The sequence below is a fragment of the Ranitomeya variabilis genome, chromosome 2 (genome assembly GCF_051348905.1).
Source record: "Ranitomeya variabilis isolate aRanVar5 chromosome 2, aRanVar5.hap1, whole genome shotgun sequence".
Taxonomy (NCBI): Eukaryota; Metazoa; Chordata; class Amphibia; order Anura; family Dendrobatidae; genus Ranitomeya; species Ranitomeya variabilis.
The window spans coordinates 151,841,470-151,867,032 of NC_135233.1; the positions used below are offsets into that span (position 1 = coordinate 151,841,470).

Consider the following 25,563-nt stretch of genomic DNA (forward strand, 5'->3'; position numbering starts at 1 on the left):
ACTGATTTTTTTTTTATCAAATAGCAGTTTTAAGGTTATTTTGCCTTTTCCAAAATTATTGCCCAGCAATATTAGTGAGTCTAAGAAAAAATATAGAATATTTCCTAATATAATGTTAAGGAAAAGACAATATCCACAGGCGTATTCCACTAGAACAGCAGCACAGCCAGGGAGTGTAGGGAGTGACACACAAAACAAAAACGAGTCAACCCCATTCACGCGTTCAAGCACCACATGCGTGTTCTATCTGAAGACGTTGTTTTTCACTGACGAATGATAGGAGAAGATTGGGAAGCCTGAATTAGTTTTTTTTTCTCATGGAAGAAAAACAGATGAGACAATGTTTAAAATGCATGAAACTGGCTCCAACACACTGAAAATCAGTTAGGGTTTTTTTTGTGTACAAGAATAAAAAACTGTGTGAGCTAAAAAATAACTTTTCCATTTGTTATGAAAAATTTTTTTTTAAAAAAGTCCACAATTGGTGTCACTACATCAATAAAGGTCTGAACTAATAAAATATGAACTTTATACCAAATAATGAACATTGTAATACAATATGGCAACACTGTTGATTTTTGGTAATTTCACAAAACCCAAAAACGTAATAAAAAGTGATCGAGAAGTCATATGTACTCTAAAATATTACAAAAACTACATCTCACCCCACAAAGTTCACACACCTTTATGTACATTAAAGTAAACACACGACGAACAGAAGGCAGCACCAATTAATACTACTTACTAATTTAACTTAACTAGTTTAAAGTAGTAACCACCCAAAATAAACTATATAAATTTCGTTACTGTACTGACACAGAATAAAGTTAACATGTCACTTTCTATACACAGTATTTGCTGTAAAACTAAAACCTAAGAAATAATCCCCCCAAAATTTCAAAATTGTCTTTTTTCCATTACCCCCAAACACCAATTGCCAAAATATTTCCATAGTTTTTACACACATTATATGGTACAATAAAGAGGTTGCCCAACAGTAAAATATTTTTTTTTTTAGACATAAGTAGATTGATTAAAAATAATAAATGAAGGCAAACTCACTATCCAGCACCCTCACGGATCCTTCACAAGTTGCTCAGGAGGTCTACTTTGGCCCCGGAAGTGCTATCTGCTCTGTTCAGAAGCCACAGCACTGCTGCAGCTGGTAATTCGTCAGGTATCTTGAAGGGCGCGTCATAGGAGAAACATCTGAAGACGTGCTCTTCTAGTCACCTGACCAGCTCTAGAGGTGCTGTGACTTACAAACAGGATAGACACAGCTTCCACAGCTGGGGCAGACCTTCAGAGTAGCCTGAACTGGAAGTTGAGAGACCTCTGTGAGAGAGCAGGAAGGTGAGCATGCCTTTTATTATTTTTAATCAATCAATGCCCAACAAAAGATATCATACTGTCAGACACTAATAAAATAAAACGAATTGTTCAAGGAAGGAGGGGATGAAAACACAAAAAAAATGCCATCAAAGAAGGCTGCAGCTCCTTGGGGTTAAATTGTCTATAATTTCCATCTGTTTACCTTTGGCTTCTGGCCAATATACTTGTACTATAGACCATTTTTAAAACCTTCCAGATAGTAAATGATAGAATACAAGAAAAACATACAATGTAGTGGTTTCTAGGCAGCTGAGATGCAGAACCCATGCAAATCATGCACACAAAGAAAAAGAGGCTGACATTGAAGAGGACGAGCAAGAACTTGGTACTATATAAAATACAATACCTTCAGTTTTTTCATGTCTTTGGGTTCATGACTATTTTCATATTTCAGAACTGATTCTTCCACCTTATTCAACCAGTCCGTCATCTGGGCAATGAACGTTTCCAACTGCATTTTTTGAGTATTAAAGTTGTGTAATGTTCCCTTGGCCACTTGAGACACTTCTTTTGCATGTTCCAATTTCTGCTTTAAATCTGCTGCCATGAACTAGATTAAAATATAAATGGCATCAGTTCTATAAATGGTAGTTTTGTAGCTATCGACTCTCGTGGCAATTTACATGATCACTGATTGGGGTACAACTGTGAGACTCCCCAAGAATCCTGAGACTGGAGGCACACTGATCTTTTCATGCAGTACTTATGAGTGTGGAACCCTGAAAGTCAATCCGTTCTACTCTCCCTTTAGTGAAGGAGTAACATCGTCGTAGACAATATTTTCCTAATTTTACTTCCTTACAGGTGTATAACAACCAGATCTTCACAACAAAGCATGGTAGGGCCAATCCAACAAGCAGTTTTCTCCAGGCTTTGGACATAAAACTAAAATATCACAGACGTTTTGCACAACTTGGAGTTATGCAAACATGTTGTGACTTTTGGTGCTTTTACGCCACTCCTTGTCAGCTCTGCCATCTTTATGAAAAGTGCGAGAGGGAGAGGGTGAGGTCAAGCACAGATGTCAAATTCATCAAAATTTACACCACAAAAGTGGTATAAATTACTAAAGGAATGTACTCCACTCTCTGTCTACGGACACCTCTTAATTAATTTGGCATCTGACTCCAGCGCACAAGTCGTCAAAATTGGCATATAAAATGATGGTCTAGCTGGATATAGACTGTCGAGGAAACAATGTGCAAATTTAGTTACAGGCATAATGTATTAAAGTGCATATACAACTTCAGGAAACAAGTCAGAAGCTTTAATGGTAGGGGTCCAAAACTGAGACTTTCACCAATGGCTATAGCAAAAGGGCCATAAGTGCTCAGCTGAGTGCTCCTTTCCTTTAGAGGCTGAAGATGAACGCAACAGAAATTCTCAGGGCCTATCTACAGTTTAAAAGCTGGAATCTTCTGCCCTTTCGTTTTGGCAATCTACACTATGATCACCATCAATCAAAACTTCTAACACGCCTCTATGAAAGGTCAATACGTTCCCTGAAAGTTCAGTTAGACTATAAGGTACTTTCACATCTATGTAGAAAAAATGTTGAAGATTTACTAAGCTCCTGTAAATGCGCTAGAATTCTTAATCTTACTCTTCTTAGCCTTAATTTTGGGCAAAGTAAAAAAAAGTGTCTTGCATGCTGTGCACATGTATTATACTTTTTAGAAACTTTTTGAGCCACGCTCAACAATGGAGAGTCACCTTGCAGGAAGACGCACCAATACGGGTGAAAGAGCATTTGCTTGACATGCAACGTGCAACACAATTGTGCTAACATTCAATTGCAAATTTCTAAGACGGCTAATAGGTGGTGCAACCTTGGACTATACGGTCTTAAGAGGCATCAAATGTATTAACCCGTGTGAAAGATTAAACTGGACATCTAAGACTGTCTAGTCTACACTGTCTAAAAATAAGACACGTTTAATAAATCATGTCCCGGAGTTTAGTGCTCAGATTTTGCCAAATTCGTATCAGGAAAAAGTAAAAAATCAACATGGTATATGATAACAACCTTAAATATAACACATCTGTAAAACTGCCACCTTTAGTTAATGCACATTTACTATTATGGTATTTTCTCTAGCACTGGCTTTGTTGTTCCTTTATAGCTTTAGGCTGCCGTCACACTAGCAGTATTTGGTCAGTATTTTACATCAGTATTTGTAAGCCCAAACCAGAAGTGGAACAATTAGAGGAAAAGTATAATAGAAACATATGCACCACTTCTGCATTTATCACCCACTCCTGGTTTTGGCTTACAAATACTGATGTAAAATACTGACCAAATACTGCTAGTGTGATGGCAGCCTTATAGTTCAATAATCTGTCCCTGCAATTTAAGTCTGGCAACAATCTAAGTCTAAAATCTGAGCAGTGTCTAAAAGGAGTCGGAAGAAGTCTTAAATCCACTCGCCAGTCTCATCAAAGACTAAAATTGCTGCCATGTTCCTCCCCATGCTTTACACTGCAGCTCTGCCTGCTCAGAATGGCTACTTTGTTGTGAAACGAATAAAACAAAACCACAAGGGAGAAATAAAATAAACTATTAGGCAAATAAGCTATAATAAAGATATCCTTCTTTACTGATGTAAGTATAGATATATTATATGAGGTGCTGATCAAATGAAGGAAAATGTCTAATGATCCATCCTCCAAGTTTGGTATATAGATAATGCCAGGAAATATAATAGTAGAATCTGATGTTTTGAGGAAAGGGAAGACTAGACATGGCAGTTGGATGAATTTATGCTTATGTTAAGGAGAACATGAATCCAGAATGTCAGACATGTAGCCCTAAATTACTGTACAGTCAAATAATACTCACCATTGTATCCAAACACCACGAAATTAGCAAAAAATACTTGAAAAATACATTTTTTCTGTCATTTTAAGTCTAAACACAAACAGACATCCAAATAACATTTTCAATACAAAGTGATTTGCAGTGCAGACTTGCTGTAGGCATCACGTCATGCGGCTATTCATAGATATGGAAACATAACATGGTCCTTCACTGTTTCTACAAACAATATGTAACATCTACCTGTAACTCCGCGGGGGGCTCCTGGCTCCGGGTTAGATCTTTCAGTTCATAAATCTTAGAGTGAAATTCTTCCAACTTTTGTCCTTTACAAGATACTTCAGTCTGAATTTTCCCGGGAGAGAAAATGGCGAACAAAGAATAAAAATAAGTTAAACAGTTTTCCAGAAATATCTTGATTCATGGCCAAACCACGCTCCCAAGCTAGGAGGAGTGAGTAAATGAATAAGAATTTTTCCAGCACAGATTATTACATTCTGAGACTAATGAGAAAAGAAAACTTACTATAAAGAAATCTAAGAATTACTATTATTTCATCTAAATTCCTATTATCGTAAAAACCCCAGGACCTAAATTGAAAATCCTGATATATGCTATACCAATCTTTAGTATCTGAGTACTGATCCTATAGAAAGATACAAAACTGAGACTGAACTCATCCATAGATGTGGGTCCGTCAACACTGAGCCATCTGTGAATTGTGAATACAGAGTTACATAAACTTATATTGAAAACGCATCCCTATAAATACTGCATTACAGAAACAGTAAAAACAAACTAAATCTACACAAATAAATCACATAATTTGACCATTAAAGGGGATCTTGTGTAATAAAAAAAATAACTAAAGGAAATGTCATTATAAATTCCTAAATACCCCCATAGGGAATCTGTTAGCAGCAGTAGCATAGCTACCGGGGGTCAGAGGGAGCTGTCACCCCAGGCCCCGCCCGGACCTATGCTACTTTAACTACGGGTCCCCCACCCGTCATCACAAGTTCAAGAGCATCAGCTGGATGCCGATATAGTTGAAAGCAATGATGAGACAGGGAGCGACATGTTCCTTCTCCCATAGTTCCCCACAGACACAGACAGATGATGTCAGTACATGGCGCCCACTGTCCTAAGATGTGCGGGTGCTCGGAGAAGCGGGGAAGAAGGAGGTGAGGATAGTATTGTATTTTTTATTTCTTTTTTTATGGGGAATGCATTATACTACATAGAGGCCTTTGGAGAGTGCGTTAGGCTAAATATAGAGGCCTATGGAAAGTGCATTATACTATATAGAGGCCTATGGCGAATGCATTATAATGTATGGAGGCATATAGGGAATGCAGTTTACTATACACTGTGTTCCAAATTATTATACACTAAGAGTTTAGGAGTGATAAGGTTAGAATTTTTTTGTTTGTCATTTAAACTCATTGATGGTGATGTGTGTCAGGGCTCTTTATATCACTGAAAGCAATTGCAGATACCTGTGCAAATTAGTTTGGCAGGTGTGTCCAAATAAAGGCAAGACTACTTAAGAAGGCTGTTCCACATTATTAAGCAGCCTACATTTTTTGCCAAAATGGGAAAGAAAAAGGATGTGTCGGCTGCTGAGAAGCAACAAATTGTGGAGTATTTAGGTCAAGGCATGACTACAATCAACATTGCCAAGACACTTCATCGTGATCATCGCACAATCAAGAAGTATGTAGCTGATTCCCAGCACACACGTGTGCGTGCTGATAAGGAAAAATTGAGGACTCTTTCCAACAGGCAATTGCGTAAGGCTAAAAGAGCAGCTGCAAAAATGCCTTGTCATAGCAGCAGATAAGTTTTTGAAGCTGCTGGTGCCTCCATCGTCCCCAGAACAACAAGATGCAGGGTCCTTCAGAGGTTTGCAGCTGTGCGTAAGCCATCCTGTCGACCACCTCTAGCCACTGCACACAAGCAGAAACGGCTCCAGTGGGCCAAACGATACATGAAGACTGACTTCCAAACTGTTTTGTTCACCGATGAGTGCCGTGCAACGCTCGATGGTCCAGATGGATGGAGTGGAGGATGGCTGGTTGATAAACACCTCATGAAAACACGGCTAAGGCGCCAACAAGGAGGAGGTGGAGTAACTTTTTGGCTGGAATCATATGGGGAGAGAGATTGTCGGCCCCTTTATGATCCCTGAAGGGGTAAAGATGAACTCCATAATCTATGTGGAGTTTCTAAAACAACACTTCCTGCCATGGTTCAAGAGGAAGAACCGTGCTTTCCGCAGCAAGATCATTTTCATGCATGATAATGCACCGTCTCATGCTGCAAAAACACATCTGCATCTCTGGCTGCTATGTGCATAAAAGAGGACAAACTTATGGTGTGGCCACCATCTTCCCCTGACCTCAACCCCATTGAGAACCTCTGGAGCATCATCAAAAGGAGTGTCTACGATGAAGGGAGGCAGTTTACATCTAAGCAACAGCTCTGGGAGGGGATTATGTCCACATGCAAAACAATTGATGCAGAAACCATCCAAAAACTAACAAATTCAATGGACAAGAGAGTTCAGAAGCTTCTTTCGAACAAGGGGTCCTATGTGCAAATGTAACATCACCTAGAATAAAGTTTTCACTTGAAAACTGTTTGATTTTATTTTGTAGTAAGCTGATAATGCTTATAACTTCACAATTGACCATATGGGGACTGCATTAAACTGTATAGAGGTCTATACTGTACATAGGCATATGGGGAGTACATTACACAATATGAAAGCCTATGGGGAGTGCATTATACTATATGGAGGGCTACGAGAAGTGCATCATACTATATGGAGACCTATGGTGAGTGCATTATACTATATAGAGGCCTATGGGGAGTGTATTATACTGTATAGAGGCCTATGGGGAATGCTTTACACTATATGGATGACTATGGGGAATGCATTATACTATAGAGGCCTATGGGCAGTGCATTATACTATAAGAGGCATATGAGAAGTGCAGTATACTATATGGAGTACTATGAGGTGTATTATATAATACACTGCGTGCAGAATTGTTAGGCAAGTTGTATTTTAGGGGATTATTTTTATTATTGATCAACAACTATGTTCTCAATCAACCCAAAAGACTCACAAATATCAAAGCTTAATATTTTTGGAAGTTGGAGTGTTTTTTTTTTAGATTTGGCTATCTTAGGAGGATATCTGTTTGTGCAGGTAACTATTACTGTGCAGAATTATTAGGCAACTTAATAAAAACCAAATATAATCACATCTCACTTGTTTATTTTCACCAGGTAAACCAATATAACTGCACAAAATTTAGAAATAAACATTTCTGATATGCAAAAACAAAACAAAAAAAAATTAGTGACCAATATAGCCACCTTTCTTTATGATGGCACTCAACAGCCTTCCATCCATAGATTCTGCCAGTTGCTTGATCTGTTTACGATCAACATTGCGTGCAGCAGCCACCACAGCCTCCCAGACACTGTTCCGAGAGGTGGACTGTTTTCCCTCCCTGTAGATCTCACATTTTATGAGGGACCACAGGTTCTCTACGGGGTTCAGATCAGGTGAACAAGGGGGTCATGTCATTATTTTTTCTTCTTTGAGACCTTTACTGGCCAGCTGTCATGTCGGACGCTGTTCAGACCAGGTCGTCCGAGAGACAGCGGTAATTCCGCTTTTGACCACTATTTGCTCATTGGCGTCGGCTAGATTTTATCTAGCTGTTCCGGGGTTAATTTACCTGATCCTCGGATTGGAAGCTGGGCCATGCCCATTGCCTTTAAATAGTTCTCCTGATCATTGGGGGCGTCGCCGATTATAGCTTCTGTCTTGTGCGTTGTTATCTCGGTCTGGAGTGGAGAGCTGGTTGTTGGAGAATCGTTGCTGGTGGTGTATTTTCCTTTGTCTTATTTACTCCTTCCTATATTTGTTTTTATTTTGCCCTGCACATTTATAGTGTATTCCTGAGTGACTGCGACGTGGTGTAAATTTTCCTTTATCCTTGTCTGTGCTTACTGTGGGTATTGATGTATTGCATTCACTGGGTGGTGGGCGTAGGTTTTCAGCCTAGGGTTGAAACAGGAGGCAGGGTGAGGTTCGAGGCCTGGACATGCACACCATCAGTGTAAACTTCAGGTAGAGGGTCAGTCAGGAATTCCCTAGTCTGAGGGAAATTGCAGGGGCCCGGGTTATTAGCTCTCGCCCACCTAGTCTCCCCGTGACATTATAATTGGCCAAACAACAAAAAAAAAGGGGTTTCTTTTTTTTTGTGTTTTGTCATGGATCCCATGACTTCCATAACCCGCCAGTTGGAGGCGCTGTCCCTACAGGTCACTGAGTTGAGGGGGGCAGTACAGCAACAGGGACTAGCAGTATCTAATGTGCAAGCTGGAGCGACAGGAAGAGTTGCAGAGCCTAAATTAACTTTGCCTGAAAAATTTGCTGGGGAACGCAGTAAATTTGTTTCTTTTCGTGAAGCTTGCAAACTATATTTCCGTATGCGCCCGATCTCCTCGGGTAATGAGGCTCAGCGTGTGGGCCTGGTGTTGTCATTGTTAAGCGCGGATCCCCAAGCATGGGCGTTTTCTTTGCCATCTGATTCTGCTGCATTTGACTCTGTGGAGAGTTTTTTTTTCCTCTCTTGGGAAAATCTACGACGAACCTGACAGAATGGCTCTGGCAGAATCTAAGATACGCTCTATTCGCCAGGGGGAGCGAGCTGCAGAGGATTACTGTTCTGAATTTCGTCGCTGGGCGATCGATACACAATGGAGTGATCCAGCATTGCGGAGTCAGTTTATTCATGGGGTATCTGGAAGGGTTAAAAAAGCCCTCCTGATGTACGAGACTCCTGCTTCTCTAGATTCCGCTATGAGTCTGGTTGTCTGCATTGATCGCCGTTTGCGTCAGGGGGAGCATGAGACACCGCCTATGGGAGAATGTTTAGGTTCACGTGAGGTTGCTGCAGGTGAGCCCACGGAGCCTATGCAAATCGCAGGGGTGTCACATGTAAAACGTCGAGTCCCTGAGCTCAGGAAGCAGGGCGCCTGTTTTTACTGTGGTATTTTATTAACATCTGTCCTCTGCTGACTAAGAGAAACGCAACGGCGGAAAACTTCTAAGCTCAGAGGGTGTGGAGGAGACCAATCTGAGCTTATGTATATCCTCCATGGTTGTTTCTCAATGCATGCTCCCTGCTAAGGTTTTTATCGCTGGCAGTAAGCTGCCAATTACTGTTTTTGTTGATAGTGGTTCAGCCACAAATCTCATTGATGAAGAGTTTCCGCGCACTTCTGGTTTTATGATTGAAAAACTGCCTCATCCTATCCGTGTGGTCACCATCAATGCTGCTCCTCTCTCACAGGGGGAGATTACTGAGTTTGTGGCTGAGGTGAAACTCCACATTGGGGTTCTACATCCCGAGCGGGTTACATGTAAGGTGCTCAGGAATCTTCCTGCTCAGGTGGTTTTGGGTTTTCCTTGGTTGTCTATGCACAACCTGGTAGTTGACTGGAAAACTCAGGACATAATTCAGTGGAGCGAGTTCTGCCAGGAGAACTGCCTGGCCACATGTGTGGCTGCGGTGACTTCAAGCGTTCCGGAGTCACTTCTGGATTTTGTGGATGTGTTCTCTGAGAAGGGTTGTTCAGAGTTGCCGCCACATCGTCCCTATGACTGTTCTATCAGGTTTAAACCAGGGGCCAAATTGCCTAAAGCAAGGATGTTTAACATCTCCGGTCCGGAGAGACAAGCGTTAAAAGATTATAATGCTGAAAGCTTGAGCAAAGGGCACATCAGGCCGTCATCCTTGCCGGTGGCAGCAGGGTTCTTCTTCGTGAAGAAGAAAGATGGCGGATTACGCCTGTGTTTGGATTTCAGGGAGTTGAACCAGATTACGGTTCGTGATCCATACCCTATGCCACTGATACCAGATTTGTTCAACCAGGTGGCAGGTGCTAAGTGGTTTACCAAGCTTGACCTCAGGGGGGCGTACAACCTCATAAGAGTCCGTCAAGGTGATGAGTGGAAGACGGTTTTTAATACCCCTGAGGGTCATTTTGAAAATTTGGTGATGCCATTTGGGTTGACTAACGCACCTGCAGTGTTCCAACATTTCATGAATGATGTGTTCTCGCATGTTTTGGGGAAGTTCGTTATCGTGTACCTAGATGACATTCTCATATATTCTTGCGACCGTGATGCTCATTTAGATCATGTCAGGCAGGTGTTACAGCTTCTCAGAGAGAATAAGCTGTATGCTAAACTTGAGAAATGTGTATTTTTTGTTCAAGAGTTGCCGTTCTTGGGTTATATTGTGTCTGCTTCTGGTTTTAAAATGGACGCCGCTAAGGTGCAAGCGGTGCTGCATTGGGAACGTCCTGATAACCTGAAAGCACTTCAGCGGTTCCTTTGGTTTTCTAACTACTATAGAAAATTTATCAAGGATTTTTCCATCATTGCTAAACCGCTAACTGACATGACTAAAAAGGGTACCAATTTCTCGGTTTGGCCTGAGGCTGCTGTGCGCGCATTTGAATTTCTTAAGAACAGTTTTGTTTCAGCCCCCATTCTTGTGCAGCCAGACGTATCAAAACCCTTTGTTGTGGAAGTCGATGCGTCTGAGGTTGGTGTGGGGGCGGTACTATCTCAAGGCTCATCTTTGAGTGGTTTGCGTCCGTGCGCCTATTTCTCCAAGAAACTGTCGTCCACCGAACGTAACTATGATATCGGCAACAGGGAGTTGTTGGCTATCAAGTTGGCCTTTGAAAAATGGCGACACTTCTTGGAGGGGTCTGTTCATCAGGTAACTGTTATTACCGATCATAAGAATCTGCTGTATTTGGAGTCTGCCAAGCGTCTGTCCCCCAGGCAGGCTCGCTGGGCATTGTTTTTCACGCGGTTCAATTTTGTTGTCACTTACAGACCGGGGTCTAAAAACACTAAGGCGGATGCTCTGTCCGGGTGTTTTCCGGGGGGAGAACCTCGGGAGGATCCAGTACCCATCCTCCAAAAGGGTGTTGTGGTTTCGGCTCTCACTACCGAGGTTGAGGCTGAGATTGCCGAGGCTCAGGAGGAGGTACCATCTGAGCTTCCCATCAACAAATCTTTTGCACCGCTTCATCTCCGCTTAAAGGTTTTGGCGGAGCATCATGATGCTGTCCTGGCTGGCCACCCAGGGGTTAGAGGTACCTTGGAGTTGGTGTCACGTCGGTTTTGGTGGCCCAAGATCCGACAGGACGTGGTCTCATACGTGTCAGCTTGTACCATGTGTGCTAGGGCTAGGACGCCCCGCTCCCGTCCTGTTGGCACACTACTTCCTCTTGAGGTACCTAGTAAGCCATGGACGGAAATCTCCATGGATTTCATCACTGATTTGCCCTCATCAGCTGGGAACATGGTCATCTTGGTGATTGTTGATCGGTTTTTAAAAATGTCGCACTTTGTGTCTTTGCCTTCATTGCCTAACGCTAAGACTCTGGCTCAGGTATTTGTGCAGGAGGTGGTCAGACTTCATGGGGTTCCGTCTGACATCGTGTCTGATAGGGGGTCTCAGTTTGTGGCAAAATTTTGGAAAGCATTTTGCTCACGGCTGGGGATCAAGTTGTCTCATTCTTCGGCGTTTCATCCTCAGTCAAATGGTCAGACTGAGCGTATGAACCAAAATTTGGAACAGTACCTACGCTGCTTTGTCTCTGATAACCAGGAGGAGTGGTCTACCTTTCTTCCTTTGGCTGAGTTTGCCATCAATAATCACCGCCAGGAGTCATCTGGGGAGTCTCCGTTTTTTTGTGTTTACGGGCTACATCCTCAATTTTGTACTTTGAGTCAGAGGGGCTCTTCCGGCATTCCGGAGGAGGACCAGTTAGGAGCACAATTGTCGCCAGTCTGGAGGAGAGTTAAACAGCGCCTGTTGAGTGTGGGTGCTAGGTACAAACGTGTGGCTGACAGTAGGCGTGTGCCAGGTCTGGACCTCAGTGTGGATGACTGGGTGTGGTTATCCACAAAAAACATGACTCAAAATACCGTCCGTTAAATTGGGTCCACGGTTTATTGGTCCATTTAGGGTCACCGCCGTCATTAACCCAGTAGCGTACTGACTGGAGCTCCCTACGGTGTATAAGATACACAACATGTTCCACAGGTCTCTTCTGAAGAAGGTGGTGGGTTCTGTGGACACGGCGCCTATGCCACCTCCAGTCTTGGTGGATGGTAACCTGGAATTTGAAGTCTCCAAGGTGGTTGACTCTCGTGTAGTGCGCCGCACTTTACAGTACTTGGTACACTGGCGTGGTTATGGGCCTGAGGAGAGGTCCTGGGTACCAGCCTCGGACATTCATGCGGATCGGCTGGTCAGGTTTTTTCATCGTCGCCATCCAGACAAGCCGGGTCCTATAAGCCGTGAGGGCCCTGGGGTCCCTCGTAGAAGGCGGGGTACTGTCATGTCGGACGCTGTTCAGACCAGGTCGTCCGACAGACAGCGGTAATTCCGCTTTTGACCACTATTTGCTCATTGGCTAGATTTTATCTAGCAGTTCCGAGGTTAATTTACCTGATCCTCGGATTGGAAGCTGGGCCCTGCCCATTGCCTTTAAATAGTTCTCCTGATCATTGGGGGCATCGCCGATTATAGCTTCTGTCTTGTGCGTTGTTATCTCGGTCTGGAGTGGAGAGCTGGTTGTTGGAGAATCGTTGCTGGTGGTATATTTTCCTTTGTCTTATTTACTCCTTCCTATATTTGTATTTATTTTGCCCTGCACATTTATAGTGTATTCCTGAGTGACTGCGGTGTGGTGTATATTTTCCTTTATCCTTGTCTGTGCTTACTGTGGGTATTGGTGTATTGCATTCACTGGGTGGTGGGCGGAGATTTTCAGCCTAGGGTTGAAACAGGAGGCAGGGTGAGGTTCGAGGCCTGGACATGCACACCATCAGTGTAAACTTCAGGTAGAGGGTCAGTCAGGAATTCCCTAGTCTGAGGGAAATTGCAGGGGCCCGGGTTATTAGCTCTCACCCACCTAGTCTCCCCGTGACACCAGCCACTCTGTGGAGTAGTTGGAGGCATGTGATGAAGCATTGTCTTGCATGAAAATCATGTTTTTCTTGAACGATACCGACTTGTTCCTGTCCCAGTGCTTGAAGAAGTTGTCTTCCAGAAACCGGCAGTAGGTCTGAGAGGTGAGCTTCACTCCATCCTCAACCCGAAAAGGTCCCACAAGTTCATCTTTGATGATACCAGCCCATACCAGTACCCCACCTCCACCTTGCTGGCATCTGAGTCAGAGTGGAGCTCTCTTCCCTTTACTGCTCCAGCCTCTGGCCCATCCATCTGGCCCATCATGAGTCACTCTCATTTCATCAGTCCATAAAACCTTTGAAAAGTCAGTCTTAAGATAGTTCTTGGCCCAGTCTTGAGGTTTTATCTTATGTTTCTTGTTCAAAAGTGGTCGTTTTTCAGCCTTCCTTACCTTCGGCATGTCCCTGAGTATCGCACACCTTGTGCTTTCTGTTACTCCAGTAACGTTGCAGCTCTGAAATATGGCAAAACTGGTGGCAAATGGCATCTTGGCAGCTTCACGCTTGATTTTCCTCAATTCATGGGCAGTTATTTTGCGCCTTTTTTGCCCAACACACTTCTTGAGACCCTGTTGGCTATTTGCCATGAAACGCTTGATTGTTCGGTGATCACACTTCAAAAGTTTGGCAATTTCAACACTGCTGCATCCCTCTGCAAGACATCTCACAATTTTGGACTTTTCAGAGCCCGTCAAATCTCTCTTCTGACCCATTTTGCCAAAGGAAAGAAAGTTGCCTAATAATTAAGCACACCTTATATAGGGTGTTGATGTCAGTAGACAATGCCCCTCCTCATTACAGAGATGCACATCACCTGATTTACTTAATTGGTAGTTGGCTCTCAAGCCTGAACAGCTTGGAGTAGGACAACATGTATAAAAAGTATCATGTGATCCAAAAAACAACTTGCCTAATAATTCTGCACGCAGTGTAGAGACAAATACTGGTAGAAATTATCAATGTAGACATTTTAACTGCAGGACCTCGGGGATTGTGTAATTATTTCAGTGCACCTGCCCCGAGGACTATGTGGGAAAAACAAAGCGTGAGCTACGGAAAAGGGTGGGGAGCATATAGCTGACATTACTAATGAACGTGATAAACCAATATCTAATCATGTGAGGGAAAAACATGGGGGTGACCTGGATAGCTTTAAATTTTTGTGTGATGAAGGTAGTGGCGAAATTCATAAGGGGTGGTGATTGGGACCGTTTGGTATTACAAAAAGAGGATAGACAGATCTATCGGATGGGTAGCGTGAGGCCGGGGGGTCTAAACAACCAGTTACAATTTGGCTGTTTAATCTCGTGCCCCGTTACCTACCTATTTGACTTGCCTTGTCTCTTATGCTTTGATCCTTTCATCACCCCCGCTGTATACTCTGTGTCCTTTAAAATTAACAAAAGACCCTTCTTGGCCCATTGCCCAAAGGTTTTTTTTTTAATATTCCTGGAGAACCCATTTAATATTTTTCTCTGTTTTGATTTTATCTTGGCTTATTTGTATGGCCACTTGCTACTAGAGGAGCTTTTCCCCTTAGCTCTTTTTTGCATTAGTAGACCAGGAAGACCCCTTAAGCAAGAGACTAGATGCCGCCAGGCACTTACTAGTACAAAATGAAGGGTATGAGCAGGATATTATCACCTGTTAATTAGGCATGTGCAGTTAATTTATCAGACGGACGACATACAGATATTGCAAGCGCTAAACCAATATTTGTTACTGATACAGTACAAAGTTAATAGTCTGTCATGCTACAGCAAAAAAAGTGCGTTTCAATATATGATATGGGTAATTTAATCATTTATTTCAAGTTTTAATATTCCCTTAAAATAATATTGATTATTCCACTTTCCAGCCATGATTTACTACAGACCTGAAATTCTTCAAGACTAGTCTTCATTTGCTGACTGCTGTTGAGGTTGGTAATATTCTCACTCATCTGTGAAATGGAACTACTGGACCATCCATCAATTTCATCATTTATGCTCAAAACATCTTCCCATAAGGACAGGCTCGCGCTTAGTCTTTCCAGATTTTCATCTGTTCTCTCCAGAACCTGTTTAAAACATTGTGAACCAAATACCATATTAGATACCAGTGTACATGGGCTAATGGTGGTGATGAAAACAGTCAATATTAGTCAGTCAATATATTCACAATGCTGATATTGGAATGGGTCCTTTCTTCTTGTACAGCCCATGTCTTTAAGATTTTGCATAAATTGCGTTGAACATATGTGGCTTTGGACTTTGGGCAGTGCCATCTGCTTGCCTCCTTCTTTAAGAGCATATCAATGCCATTCCCTGTTTCTCTGTTAAGGTGGACATTTGTGGGGACAGGTACCCTTAAATTTAGCTCTACAGCTCAATGTTACAGGATCCTATGAATTATTGCTCTAAGCATATGCTATCCTACATCACATCTTTAAAAGCAAAAAATCCAACAATTCTGTGAAGGTCCTGCTATAAACAACAAGCATTTTTCACAATATTGTTTTTCGCTTGCTGATGCTTAGACCCCCGAGCAAACCAATACCAGATTAGACTGATTGGCATCTAATTAAGGCCCACAATTACTGATACACAGCCCACATAACAGAGAATATGACACAGATAGAACTTGGCCACATTGTTAGTCACTGGAAAGTGACTGCAGCACAAATCATTTAGTAGAAGATTAATGTATCTTACGTCAAGCCATTGATCCAAGTAGGAGTCCATATCTTTTTTCACTGGCCTTGAATCACAGCCATGGATCCGTTTTAGCTCAACTAACAAGTGTTTTCCTTTGTTGGTGAACTCATCCAGTTCTTTCTGATTTTCATTCAGGTCATTTTTAGCCGATTCATGCTTGGAAAAAAAAGTAACGTAATATTTAGAAAAAAATCTCCAGATTTCATCATGAACATTAGAAGTAAGCGGGATACAAATCCAATAGAAATATTTGATGAATGTAGCAATTGGACTAAAATATAACTTTTAATGTATACAGTTTAAAAAAGAACTAACTGTGTGAACTTCACCACGTGATATAAACATACAAGGGACTAAAAAAGGGGGAATTGGCGTACCCCCTCAGGACACAAAAGGTACGTAGGAAAAAACAAATATGAATGTGCTGATCCGTTCATGCAAAAATTCAGCAAAATGCACTGGTTACATACAGTAACAATAGCAATGCTAGTGAGTCTGAAAGGTACAGGTATCTGTGCACAGTGGTGCAATATAGTATGTCTGTAGACAGTCACCATAGGGTTTCAGACCCCAATTATCCTTGTACATGCACAGTACCTAATCCAAACGATCGTTCAATCCCTTTGGACTCGTGAACTAGCTCTATGCTTTGAACCAGAAATATTCATATATACAGCAGCACAGAAAACATACACTGACCATAATAATCAAACAAATGCATACATATTGTGGAATACTTGTGTACCCATCTCATGGGTTTCCACCTATACCGCAGCAATGTGATACTTTTAGTCAGTCAAAATGTGCATGTAAACATAGTGCCTATATTATAGGCGACTTGGAATGATCTCACCCATTTGATGTGTATATGGAGAGAGAGTGCGTAGGTGGCAGATAGCGTCTCCCGACGCGTTTCGTCCTATCCAGGACTCATCAGGGGAATGACAGGGAACCTGCTAAGCTGCGTTACCTGACGTCCGCTTGTGCCTCCCTTATAAGCGGTATAGTGGAGACCGCGATGCACTGCACGCTGTTCTCGGCGTGCGCGCCGCTTCCGGTCATCATGACCTCACATCCGGTTTTGTCTGTACTCAGTTTGCGCACGCGCTAGCTTGAGCCGCATAAGAGCCCGCAATGGAACGCAAACATTATATATTCCAGTTATCATTCAATAAGATGACCCGGAGCTTGTTATAATGAGGACATGGTAATTGAAGGCAAAACTCACCGGAAAATATAATTGCGGCGGAGTTTTACCCGTGGGGTTGTTCTTAGAAGGTATATTATCAATATTGATACAACCCCACTTGTTGGAACAAACTTGTTTTTTAGACAAATTATACAGAGTTGTTCCATTAATCCATGGGTATGGTCCGGATTTGACCCCGGTGTTAGACAATACCAAAAAAATAATAAATAGGTAAAGAATAGGGTAGAGAGGCCAAAATGGGAGGATTAGAGAAACCTAGAAATTACCACAAGGAAGTATTTTGAAGGAAATTACCATTTGGTAATTTCCAAATGGTAATTTCCTTCAAAATACTTCCTTGTGGTAATTTCTAGGTTTCTCTAATCCTCCCATTTTGGCCTCTCTACCCTATTCTTTACCTATTTATTATTTTTTTGGTATTGTCTAACACCGGGGTCAAATCCGGACCATACCCATGGATTAATGGAACAACTCTGTATAATTTGTCTAAAAAACAAGTTTGTTCCAACAAGTGGGGTTGTATCAATATTGATAATATACCTTCTAAGAACAACCCCACGGGTAAAACTCTGCCGCAATTATATTTTCCGGTGAGTTTTGCCTTCAATTACCATGTCCTCATTATAACAAGCTCCGGGTCATCTTATTGAATGATAACTGGAATATATAATGTTTGCGTTCCATTGCGGGCTCTTATGCGGCTCAAGCTAGCGCGTGCGCAAACTGAGTACAGACAAAACCGGATGTGAGGTCATGATGACCGGAAGCGGCGCGCACGCTGAGAACAGCGTGCAGTGCATCGCGGTCTCCACTATACCGCTTATAAGGGAGGCACAAGCGGACGTCAGGTAACGCAGCTTAGCAGGTTCCCTGTCATTCCCCTGATGAGTCCTGGATAGGACGAAACGCGTCGGGAGACGCTATCTGCCACCTACGCACTCTCTCTCCATATACACATCAAATGGGTGAGATCATTCCAAGTCGCCTATAATATAGGCACTATGTTTACATGCACATTTTGACTGACTAAAAGTATCACATTGCTGCGGTATAGGTGGAAACCCATGAGATGGGTACACAAGTATTCCACAATATGTATGCATTTGTTTGATTATTATGGTCAGTGTATGTTTTCTGTGCTGCTGTATATATGAATATTTCTGGTTCAAAGCATAGAGCTAGTTCACGAGTCCAAAGGGATTGAACGATCGTTTGGATTAGGTACTGTGCATGTACAAGGATAATTGGGGTCTGAAACCCTATGGTGACTGTCTACAGACATACTATATTGCACCACTGTGCACAGATACCTGTACCTTTCAGACTCACTAGCATTGCTATTGTTACTGTATGTAACCAGTGCATTTTGCTGAATTTTTGCATGAACGGATCAGCACATTCATATTTGTTTTTTCCTACGTACCTTTTGTGTCCTGAGGGGGTACGCCAATTCCCCCTTTTTTAGTCCCTTGTATGTTTATATCACGTGGTGAAGTTCACACAGTTAGTTCTTTTTTAAACTGTATACATTAAAAGTTATATTTTAGTCCAATTGCTACATTCATCATGAACATTAATCTGATTTCTAGCATATTGTTTTATTAATACTGTAAATGCATATGTAAGAAAATAAACATCTGACTCAAATTAATTGTCAGATCATCAAAGGCAAATTCAATCCTTTGAACTGACAGTAAAGACCTTGGCAGGATGCATAGAAAATTATAACTAGGTATTACGAATCAAGGTGACCTCCATATACTGAATAGCTCAGGACCTCAACTCTATGAGCTAAAGCAAAGAGCAGCTAACAAAAAGATCTGGCAGATTTAGGCTGTCCATGTATATCACAGATGGTAATTAAAAGAAGGATGGCAATCAGACGATACCTCGGAGCACCAATATTAAACCACCACTCAAGCAGTATTTTTTATTGCAGTGCTGGAGTTGTGCCACTATTCTAAGTTCCCTGACTGTAGTCCTATACTTACCAGCCACTGTGTTCATCTTTAATCCATGCCACTCCGGTCTTTCTCCAGCAGTTTGTGACCTGCCGGATCGGTCCAGTGTGTTTGCTGGAGGGAGCCGGAGATCAATTTTCAATGTAACTCTATGAGAGCCTCGTTCTAGCTTTCATAGAATTACATGGCGGTGCAAGACTGGAGTGATGCGGGAAAGAGCTGAAAACAGTGACAGGTGAATATAAGACTAGGGTCAGGGGTATTACGTTAGTAGTACCACTCCAGCGCTGAAATAAAAAAAAAAAAAAACACTGAAGTGGTACTGTTAAGAGGTTGTCTGTGATCAGTAAAACATTAAAATAGGTTTACTGCCCAATTAATTTATTGATATGTCCATCCTTTACCTTTCTTGAGTAGTGTCAACCACTTCAATACAATTTTACCCAATCCAGAAAAAAATATACATTAAAGGGGCTGGCTACTATGTTTATTTTTACAAGTCTGGTTGAAGTTGTGTCAAGAACTTGTATCTATCACAGTCATACAGTAAAAAAGCTTTCCATTAATAGTTTTCATTATCTCACGCCATACATCTGGGGTATGTCCATTTTTCAGACATAAGCAAGGATACATCTTTAGATGCTGGTGAAGAGGCCTCCTATTAAAGTTGCAGCCGTAAAGAACAATATGGTGGCAAGATTTTAACAGCAACTTGGTTTTCTTTTTGCTTTGTAAAGTACTATGGATTTTTATCATAAACACAATATTAGATTTTCATGGCTTGATCATTGCTCTACTTACCTTTGCGATGGTACGTCGGATGTCTTCCTGGTCTTTTAAAGTTGACTTAATTGTTATCATGTTTTTTGCATTCTCTATAAGTCTAGTAATAGCAGACCTCAGATGTTCATATTCCTTCATTAGGTCAATAAGAACCAAGCATTGTTCTTGGCTATAATAAGACACAAAAAATGCTTACAAGTAAAGAACGGCAAAGCGGAGCTTATCACAATTTATAGGCTGCAATCGCGGGAAGGATGAGATCTAGAGAGCATGACCAAAGATTTTTATTCACCAACGCGTTTCGGCAACGGATCGGGGCCTTTCTCAAGGTAAAAAACCAAGTGTGAACTATACAGTAACAGCAGGTTTAAAAATGCTGAAGAGCAATGAAGAATGTCCATATGGGGGAAGAGAATGAAGACAGGAAGTGGTTATGAAGGGAGGATGCAATAGTCAATAAAATATTGACCAAAAAGAAAAAAATAGAGAGAAAAAAAAAGAAAAAGATGCCGGAGAAAGATATACAGTATTAATAAAAGATCAACACAGTTAATTATTGTCTTGAAAATGTTTTATCAATTAAAGATTGGTGCTTTTCCACCACAGTAAGAGTCTGCTAACATAGACTGACTGACTACACGATACGACTACTGATCGGTAAAAGGTTTATGGTTATTTAAATAAAAGTTTACCCAGGCAGACCAAAGTAACCAATGTGCACAGAGCGGTCTCAAACAGACAGAGAACACACGCTGCCATGGTTCCGCTTGTGCGACTCCTGTTCCCGACATCGTTCCTGCTCCAAGAACGATGATCTTTTGCACAGTGCAAATGATCATTTCACTCAATGAACGAGCATTTTGCTCATTCATTGGGTGATCCGCAGCCTGTTTACACTGCAAGATAATAATGAAATAAGTGTTTTTAAAAACACTTATTACTATTATTCTCCTGCGCTTTAAATGCAGCATAAGACATATCAGGATATGGATATGACATTACCTACTGATCAACAGGGGTCTAATGGCTGAGACCCCTCACAGCTGTTACATTGTAAAAATGGAGCAAACGCTGCACAGCATTGTGTTTAGAAGTAATGCCACTAACACTAGTGACCCAGTGATTGGTGGAGATCCTGTCTGGTACTGTGAACTGAGCGCTAATGCCTGAATGGTTCTCTTCAACCACTTCCATGGGAGATTCAAATACAGCCAGGCTAGTGGGCTCGGATTCTCCTGTTCTAGAGACATCAAACATTATTATTATTATTTATTATTATAGCGCCATTTATTCCATGGCGTTTTACATGTGAACATAACATAAAAATACCCTTTTAACAACTCGTTCAGAGTCTGCAGCAGAAAAATCTGATACAAATACTGGCTAATTGGCAGGAAAGATGCTGCGTAAAATATGCACCTTTTGCATGTGCTTTTATGCATTTTTTCCTATTCATTTGAATGAGTGAAAACATGGTGCAAAACACTGAAAGAACTGATATGCTGCAGATGGCAAACTGATTCAAATCTGCAAAAAAAAAAACAGCCTGAGCTCGAGATTCCAGAAATCTCATTCACTTTGCGGGTACAGTAAAACACTGCGTGGGAGAAAAAAACAGGGCACAAACACAATGTGTGAACATATCCTAAAATAGTACATTTACAGGCTAGCTTATAAATAGCAGGTGTCATCTATACTGGCTAGTAATGATTTATTCTGTTTAGTACGTGGGGTCCTTGGTTCAAATCCCACCAAGGACAACTTCTGCAAGACGTCTGAGTGGATTTCCTACCGGTACTCTGGTTTCCTCCAACACTCTAAAAGACATAGTGAGGTTGTTTGTAAAGTGCAGAGGAAATTATTGGTGCTCCTTTATGTTTACCTTTCACTAATGAGCTTGTTAGCGTCTTCCCAAGTCATGATTAGACCATTCAGCTCTTTGTCTGCTTCTGCAGCCATGGGTAAATCTTTCTGGGCGATCTGCTTCGCTTTGTCCATAAGCCAATGCTTTTCATGCTGGTAGGAGTTAATTTCTTCCTCCAGTTCATTGAAAAACTTTAACCTGTATTCAATGGTACAAAAATAGTTATAGGCAATTGTAAGAAATTGGTCATAGGACAAACACCTAATAATAATTGTGATGTAGTGACCCCTGTAACAGGTAGGGGGCGCTGCATGATCTCCCCGGTATGTGCACGGAGTCGTATTGAGGCCGTGAGGATCGACCTGCAGTGATGTCAGGATCACGTGACCTGCCCAGGTGATCCATTACTGTGGGTGTGCTTACGGGTACATAATGTGGCCAGGGTGTGGGTCACATGGTCTTCTGTGTGGTTCCTGTGTGGTTCCAGTGTTTGGACCTGAAGGGTCCAAGTGCAAGGTCCTGGAAGCCTGTGCATGAGCTGTGTGCTCCCGTGTTGGAAGCCCTGGGAGGAGGCTTCCTGTGTATGCACATGGTTTGGACCTGGTGGCCTGTGGTGTTGGACTAAGTCCTGAATAGCACCCAGACAGGCCACATGCCTCTGTGTTGAACGGTCCCAGGTGGGATGGACGTTCTGAAGACCACAGTGTGATCATGGTCCTGGACAGTCTGTGTTAGAAGCTCCTCTGAGTGGAGTCTTCTTGGAGCACCTGAGAGACTGTGGACCTGGGTGATCGGTGTTGGGGAAGCTACCATCCTTCGGTGGCTCTGGACTGACTGATGTGTGCCGGCCAGGCAAGTTGGTGAACCCCGTAAGGCAGTTTCCCCAGGAGAGTGGACTGACAAGGAGTCAGCAGATGGAGCAGGAGCTCCCATAAGGTGGGAGCTCCTGCTCCATCTGCTGACTCCTTGTCAGTCCACTCTCCTGGGGAAACTGCCTTACGGGGTTCACCAACTTGCCTGGCCGGCACACATCAGTCAGTCCAGAGCCACCGAAGGACGGTAGCTTCCCCAACACCGATCACCCAGGTCCACAGTCTCTCAGGTGCTCCAAGAAGACTCCACTCAGAGGAGCTTCTAACACAGACTGTCCAGGACCATGATCACACTGTGGTCTTCAGAACGTCCATCCCACCTGGGACCGTTCAACACAGAGGCATGTGGCCTGTCTGGGTGCTATTCAGGACTTAGTCCAACACCACAGGCCACCAGGTCCAAACCATGTGCATACACAGGAAGCCTCCTCCCAGGGCTTCCAACACGGGAGCACACAGCTCATGCACAGGCTTCCAGGACCTTGCACTTGGACCCTTCAGGTCCAAGCACTGGAACCACACAGGAACCACACAGAAGACCATGTGACCCACACCCTGGCCACATTATGTACCCGTAAGCACACCCACAGTAATGGATCACCTGGGCGGGTCACGTGATCCTGACATCACTGCAGGTCGATCCTCATGGCCTCAATACGACTCCGTGCGCATACCGGGGAGATCATGCAGCGCCCCCTACCTGTTACAGGGGTCACTACATCACATAATGTTAAACCAGTGAATGCAAATGCACTGCTTAGTGCCAATTTAAAGTTAGAGACCTGTAGATACAAATGACATACTGGGCAAAGCATCAGTTTGTTAGGTGAATAAGCCATCTTTATAATTCATCCATGCTAATTCTTATTTCTCTGGTTCTTAAATATAAATTACCAAATATGATTTCTACAAGTGCCATCCTTACTTGGAATCTGAAGACTTTGACAACTCCTTCTATTCTTTTTTTTTTTTATTTACTAACGAATCTACCATTGATACATGATCACACATTTCTGCTTGGCTAGTACAGAACATCTGCTTAACTTGCAAAATATAATCCATCCCACTCTTATATGCAGGAGAGGCTGTGGTCCATGTATGGTAGGACACTCACTTTGGCTTCATTGTCTAGAAAACTACACTTGTAATCATCTCTTCTACCATGCTAGCTTTACCCTGTTTTAGCCTTTTAGACATTTCAACTTCCCTGCGCTGTGTAGTGACCCATATAATCCTGGCTGCTGCATTACTGATTGCCAGATCCTGAACTCCACTACTATGCTCTCAATTCAAGTAAATTTTGTTCAGTTTGGACGAGGAGAATGATGGCGCCCCATATAAATGCAACGCCCCAGAGTCCTGGTCGTTGCAGTGATGTTATTCTTCCACCAGGGGGAGTGATATTACATCTGATTGCAATAAAGGACATCTTCCTACCAGGTATCACAAACCATACACCACACTTCACACTCCAGACCACCAGGGGGAGCCTTGCACCTATCTACTAGGGCACTCCTCACAGAAGGGTAAAACTGGTGGGCTGGATAGAAAGTTAGCGAGAAGCTGGCTGGGCTTTGCCCAGGCAACACCTGTCAGGCAGACAGGGGGAAAGGAGGAACATCGGAGCTGCAGACAGAGGGTCCCTGACAGGTGTGGGATCCTGTCAGAGGCCTAGCAAGACAGAAAGACACGAAGCTGCGCCTGCCCCACGTGCGGCAGCATCCTAAGAAAGGATACGAAGAGAATTGTGTTGTAGAGGGTGAGAAACTAAGTCATAGCACAAGGAGGTATCACCAGAAGGAGTTCTGCCCTGAAATAGGCTGCCTCCTTCTGAGGCACGTAGCTGGTGGCCGAACACCGTGGGAGCAACAGTCTCCAAGCCTTGCTCCAGAGACCAGCAGGACAGTTAATTCCAAGTTGTCTGCCCGACCTTAATACCTAGGAAGACACGGTGGCAAATTGTGGGGGTCGGGGCGTCTCTAGGGTCCCTATAAACAAGCCTCAGGCCATCAGTCATACGGGTTTGTCCTATCCATACCATCTGGGGGAAAGAGAGGAAGAAATAACATGTAGAACATCTACAAGAGTTATGAGGACCTTACCGAGAAGCTCAGCAGGGAGATACTACAACACACAGGTGCTAGAAGGAAGGCTACTGATTTCCACCTGGATAAGAGGACTCTGGATTTGCCTTCAGACCGGCCGGACTCTGCCTACCCTGTGGTTTGTACCCTGGACTGAGGATGCTGAAGTCTTCAGTAAAAGGTAAAGAGACTGCAACCTTGTGTCCTCGTTATTCCCTGCGCCTTACATCGTCCACCATCACCACCTACATTCTGGGAAGCCCTGGGGATACACTTCACCTGTGGGAAGGTATACCATCTAGCTGCCATCACATCACCCCAGCGGACCCCTAAGCAGCGTTGGTCACCCTGACTGAATACCACAGGTGGCGTCAAACATTATCCCTTTAAAGACCTTTCCCTTTTAATACGGACATCCCTAGGGCCACGGACAGGGTCAGCCACCGTGACATCCCTCCCCCGAACCGAAGGACCCGGTGCCGAGTACCCCATTGCCCATACGTGGGGGCGATCCATAAACTCAATCAACATCCTTTGCATGGGCAAATTTCCTTCTCTCCTTCTTAGTCTTACATCTAATATACACGGTCTCAGGATATTGTATAGTTTACGCATATACTGTATGCGTCTTACTACAACTTTATTTTACATTACACCTGACCAAGCCCAGTGTTGGTGAAACGCACATTAAGGTGCTTGTGTACTCCTCATTCCCCTTTGTGTTTTTTACTGGTGGTGTTCAGGCAATAGTGGGTCCTCTGCTATTGTGGGTGTCCTTTAGTCTCTTGTTGATATGTG

The 25,563-nt window shown here is 42.9% G+C and overlaps 1 protein-coding gene across 5 annotated transcripts in view; it reads right to left on the bottom strand.

Moving 5' to 3' along the window:
- The window catches only part of SYNE1 (spectrin repeat containing nuclear envelope protein 1), a 667,130-nt gene that overhangs the window by 293,308 nt on the left and 348,259 nt on the right, over nucleotides 1-25,563 (bottom strand). For all 5 annotated transcript variants that reach the window (XM_077283091.1, XM_077283090.1, XM_077283089.1 and 2 more), the window contains 6 exons: nucleotides 21,828-22,007; nucleotides 19,964-20,114; nucleotides 15,989-16,147; nucleotides 15,172-15,354; nucleotides 4,451-4,552; nucleotides 1,739-1,942 (listed from right to left, as the gene is read on the bottom strand). In XM_077283091.1, coding sequence (XP_077139206.1) covers nucleotides 1,739-1,942; nucleotides 4,451-4,552; nucleotides 15,172-15,354; nucleotides 15,989-16,147; nucleotides 19,964-20,114; nucleotides 21,828-22,007 — 979 coding nt within the window. The remainder of the gene's footprint in view (nucleotides 1-1,738; nucleotides 1,943-4,450; nucleotides 4,553-15,171; nucleotides 15,355-15,988; nucleotides 16,148-19,963; nucleotides 20,115-21,827; nucleotides 22,008-25,563) is intronic.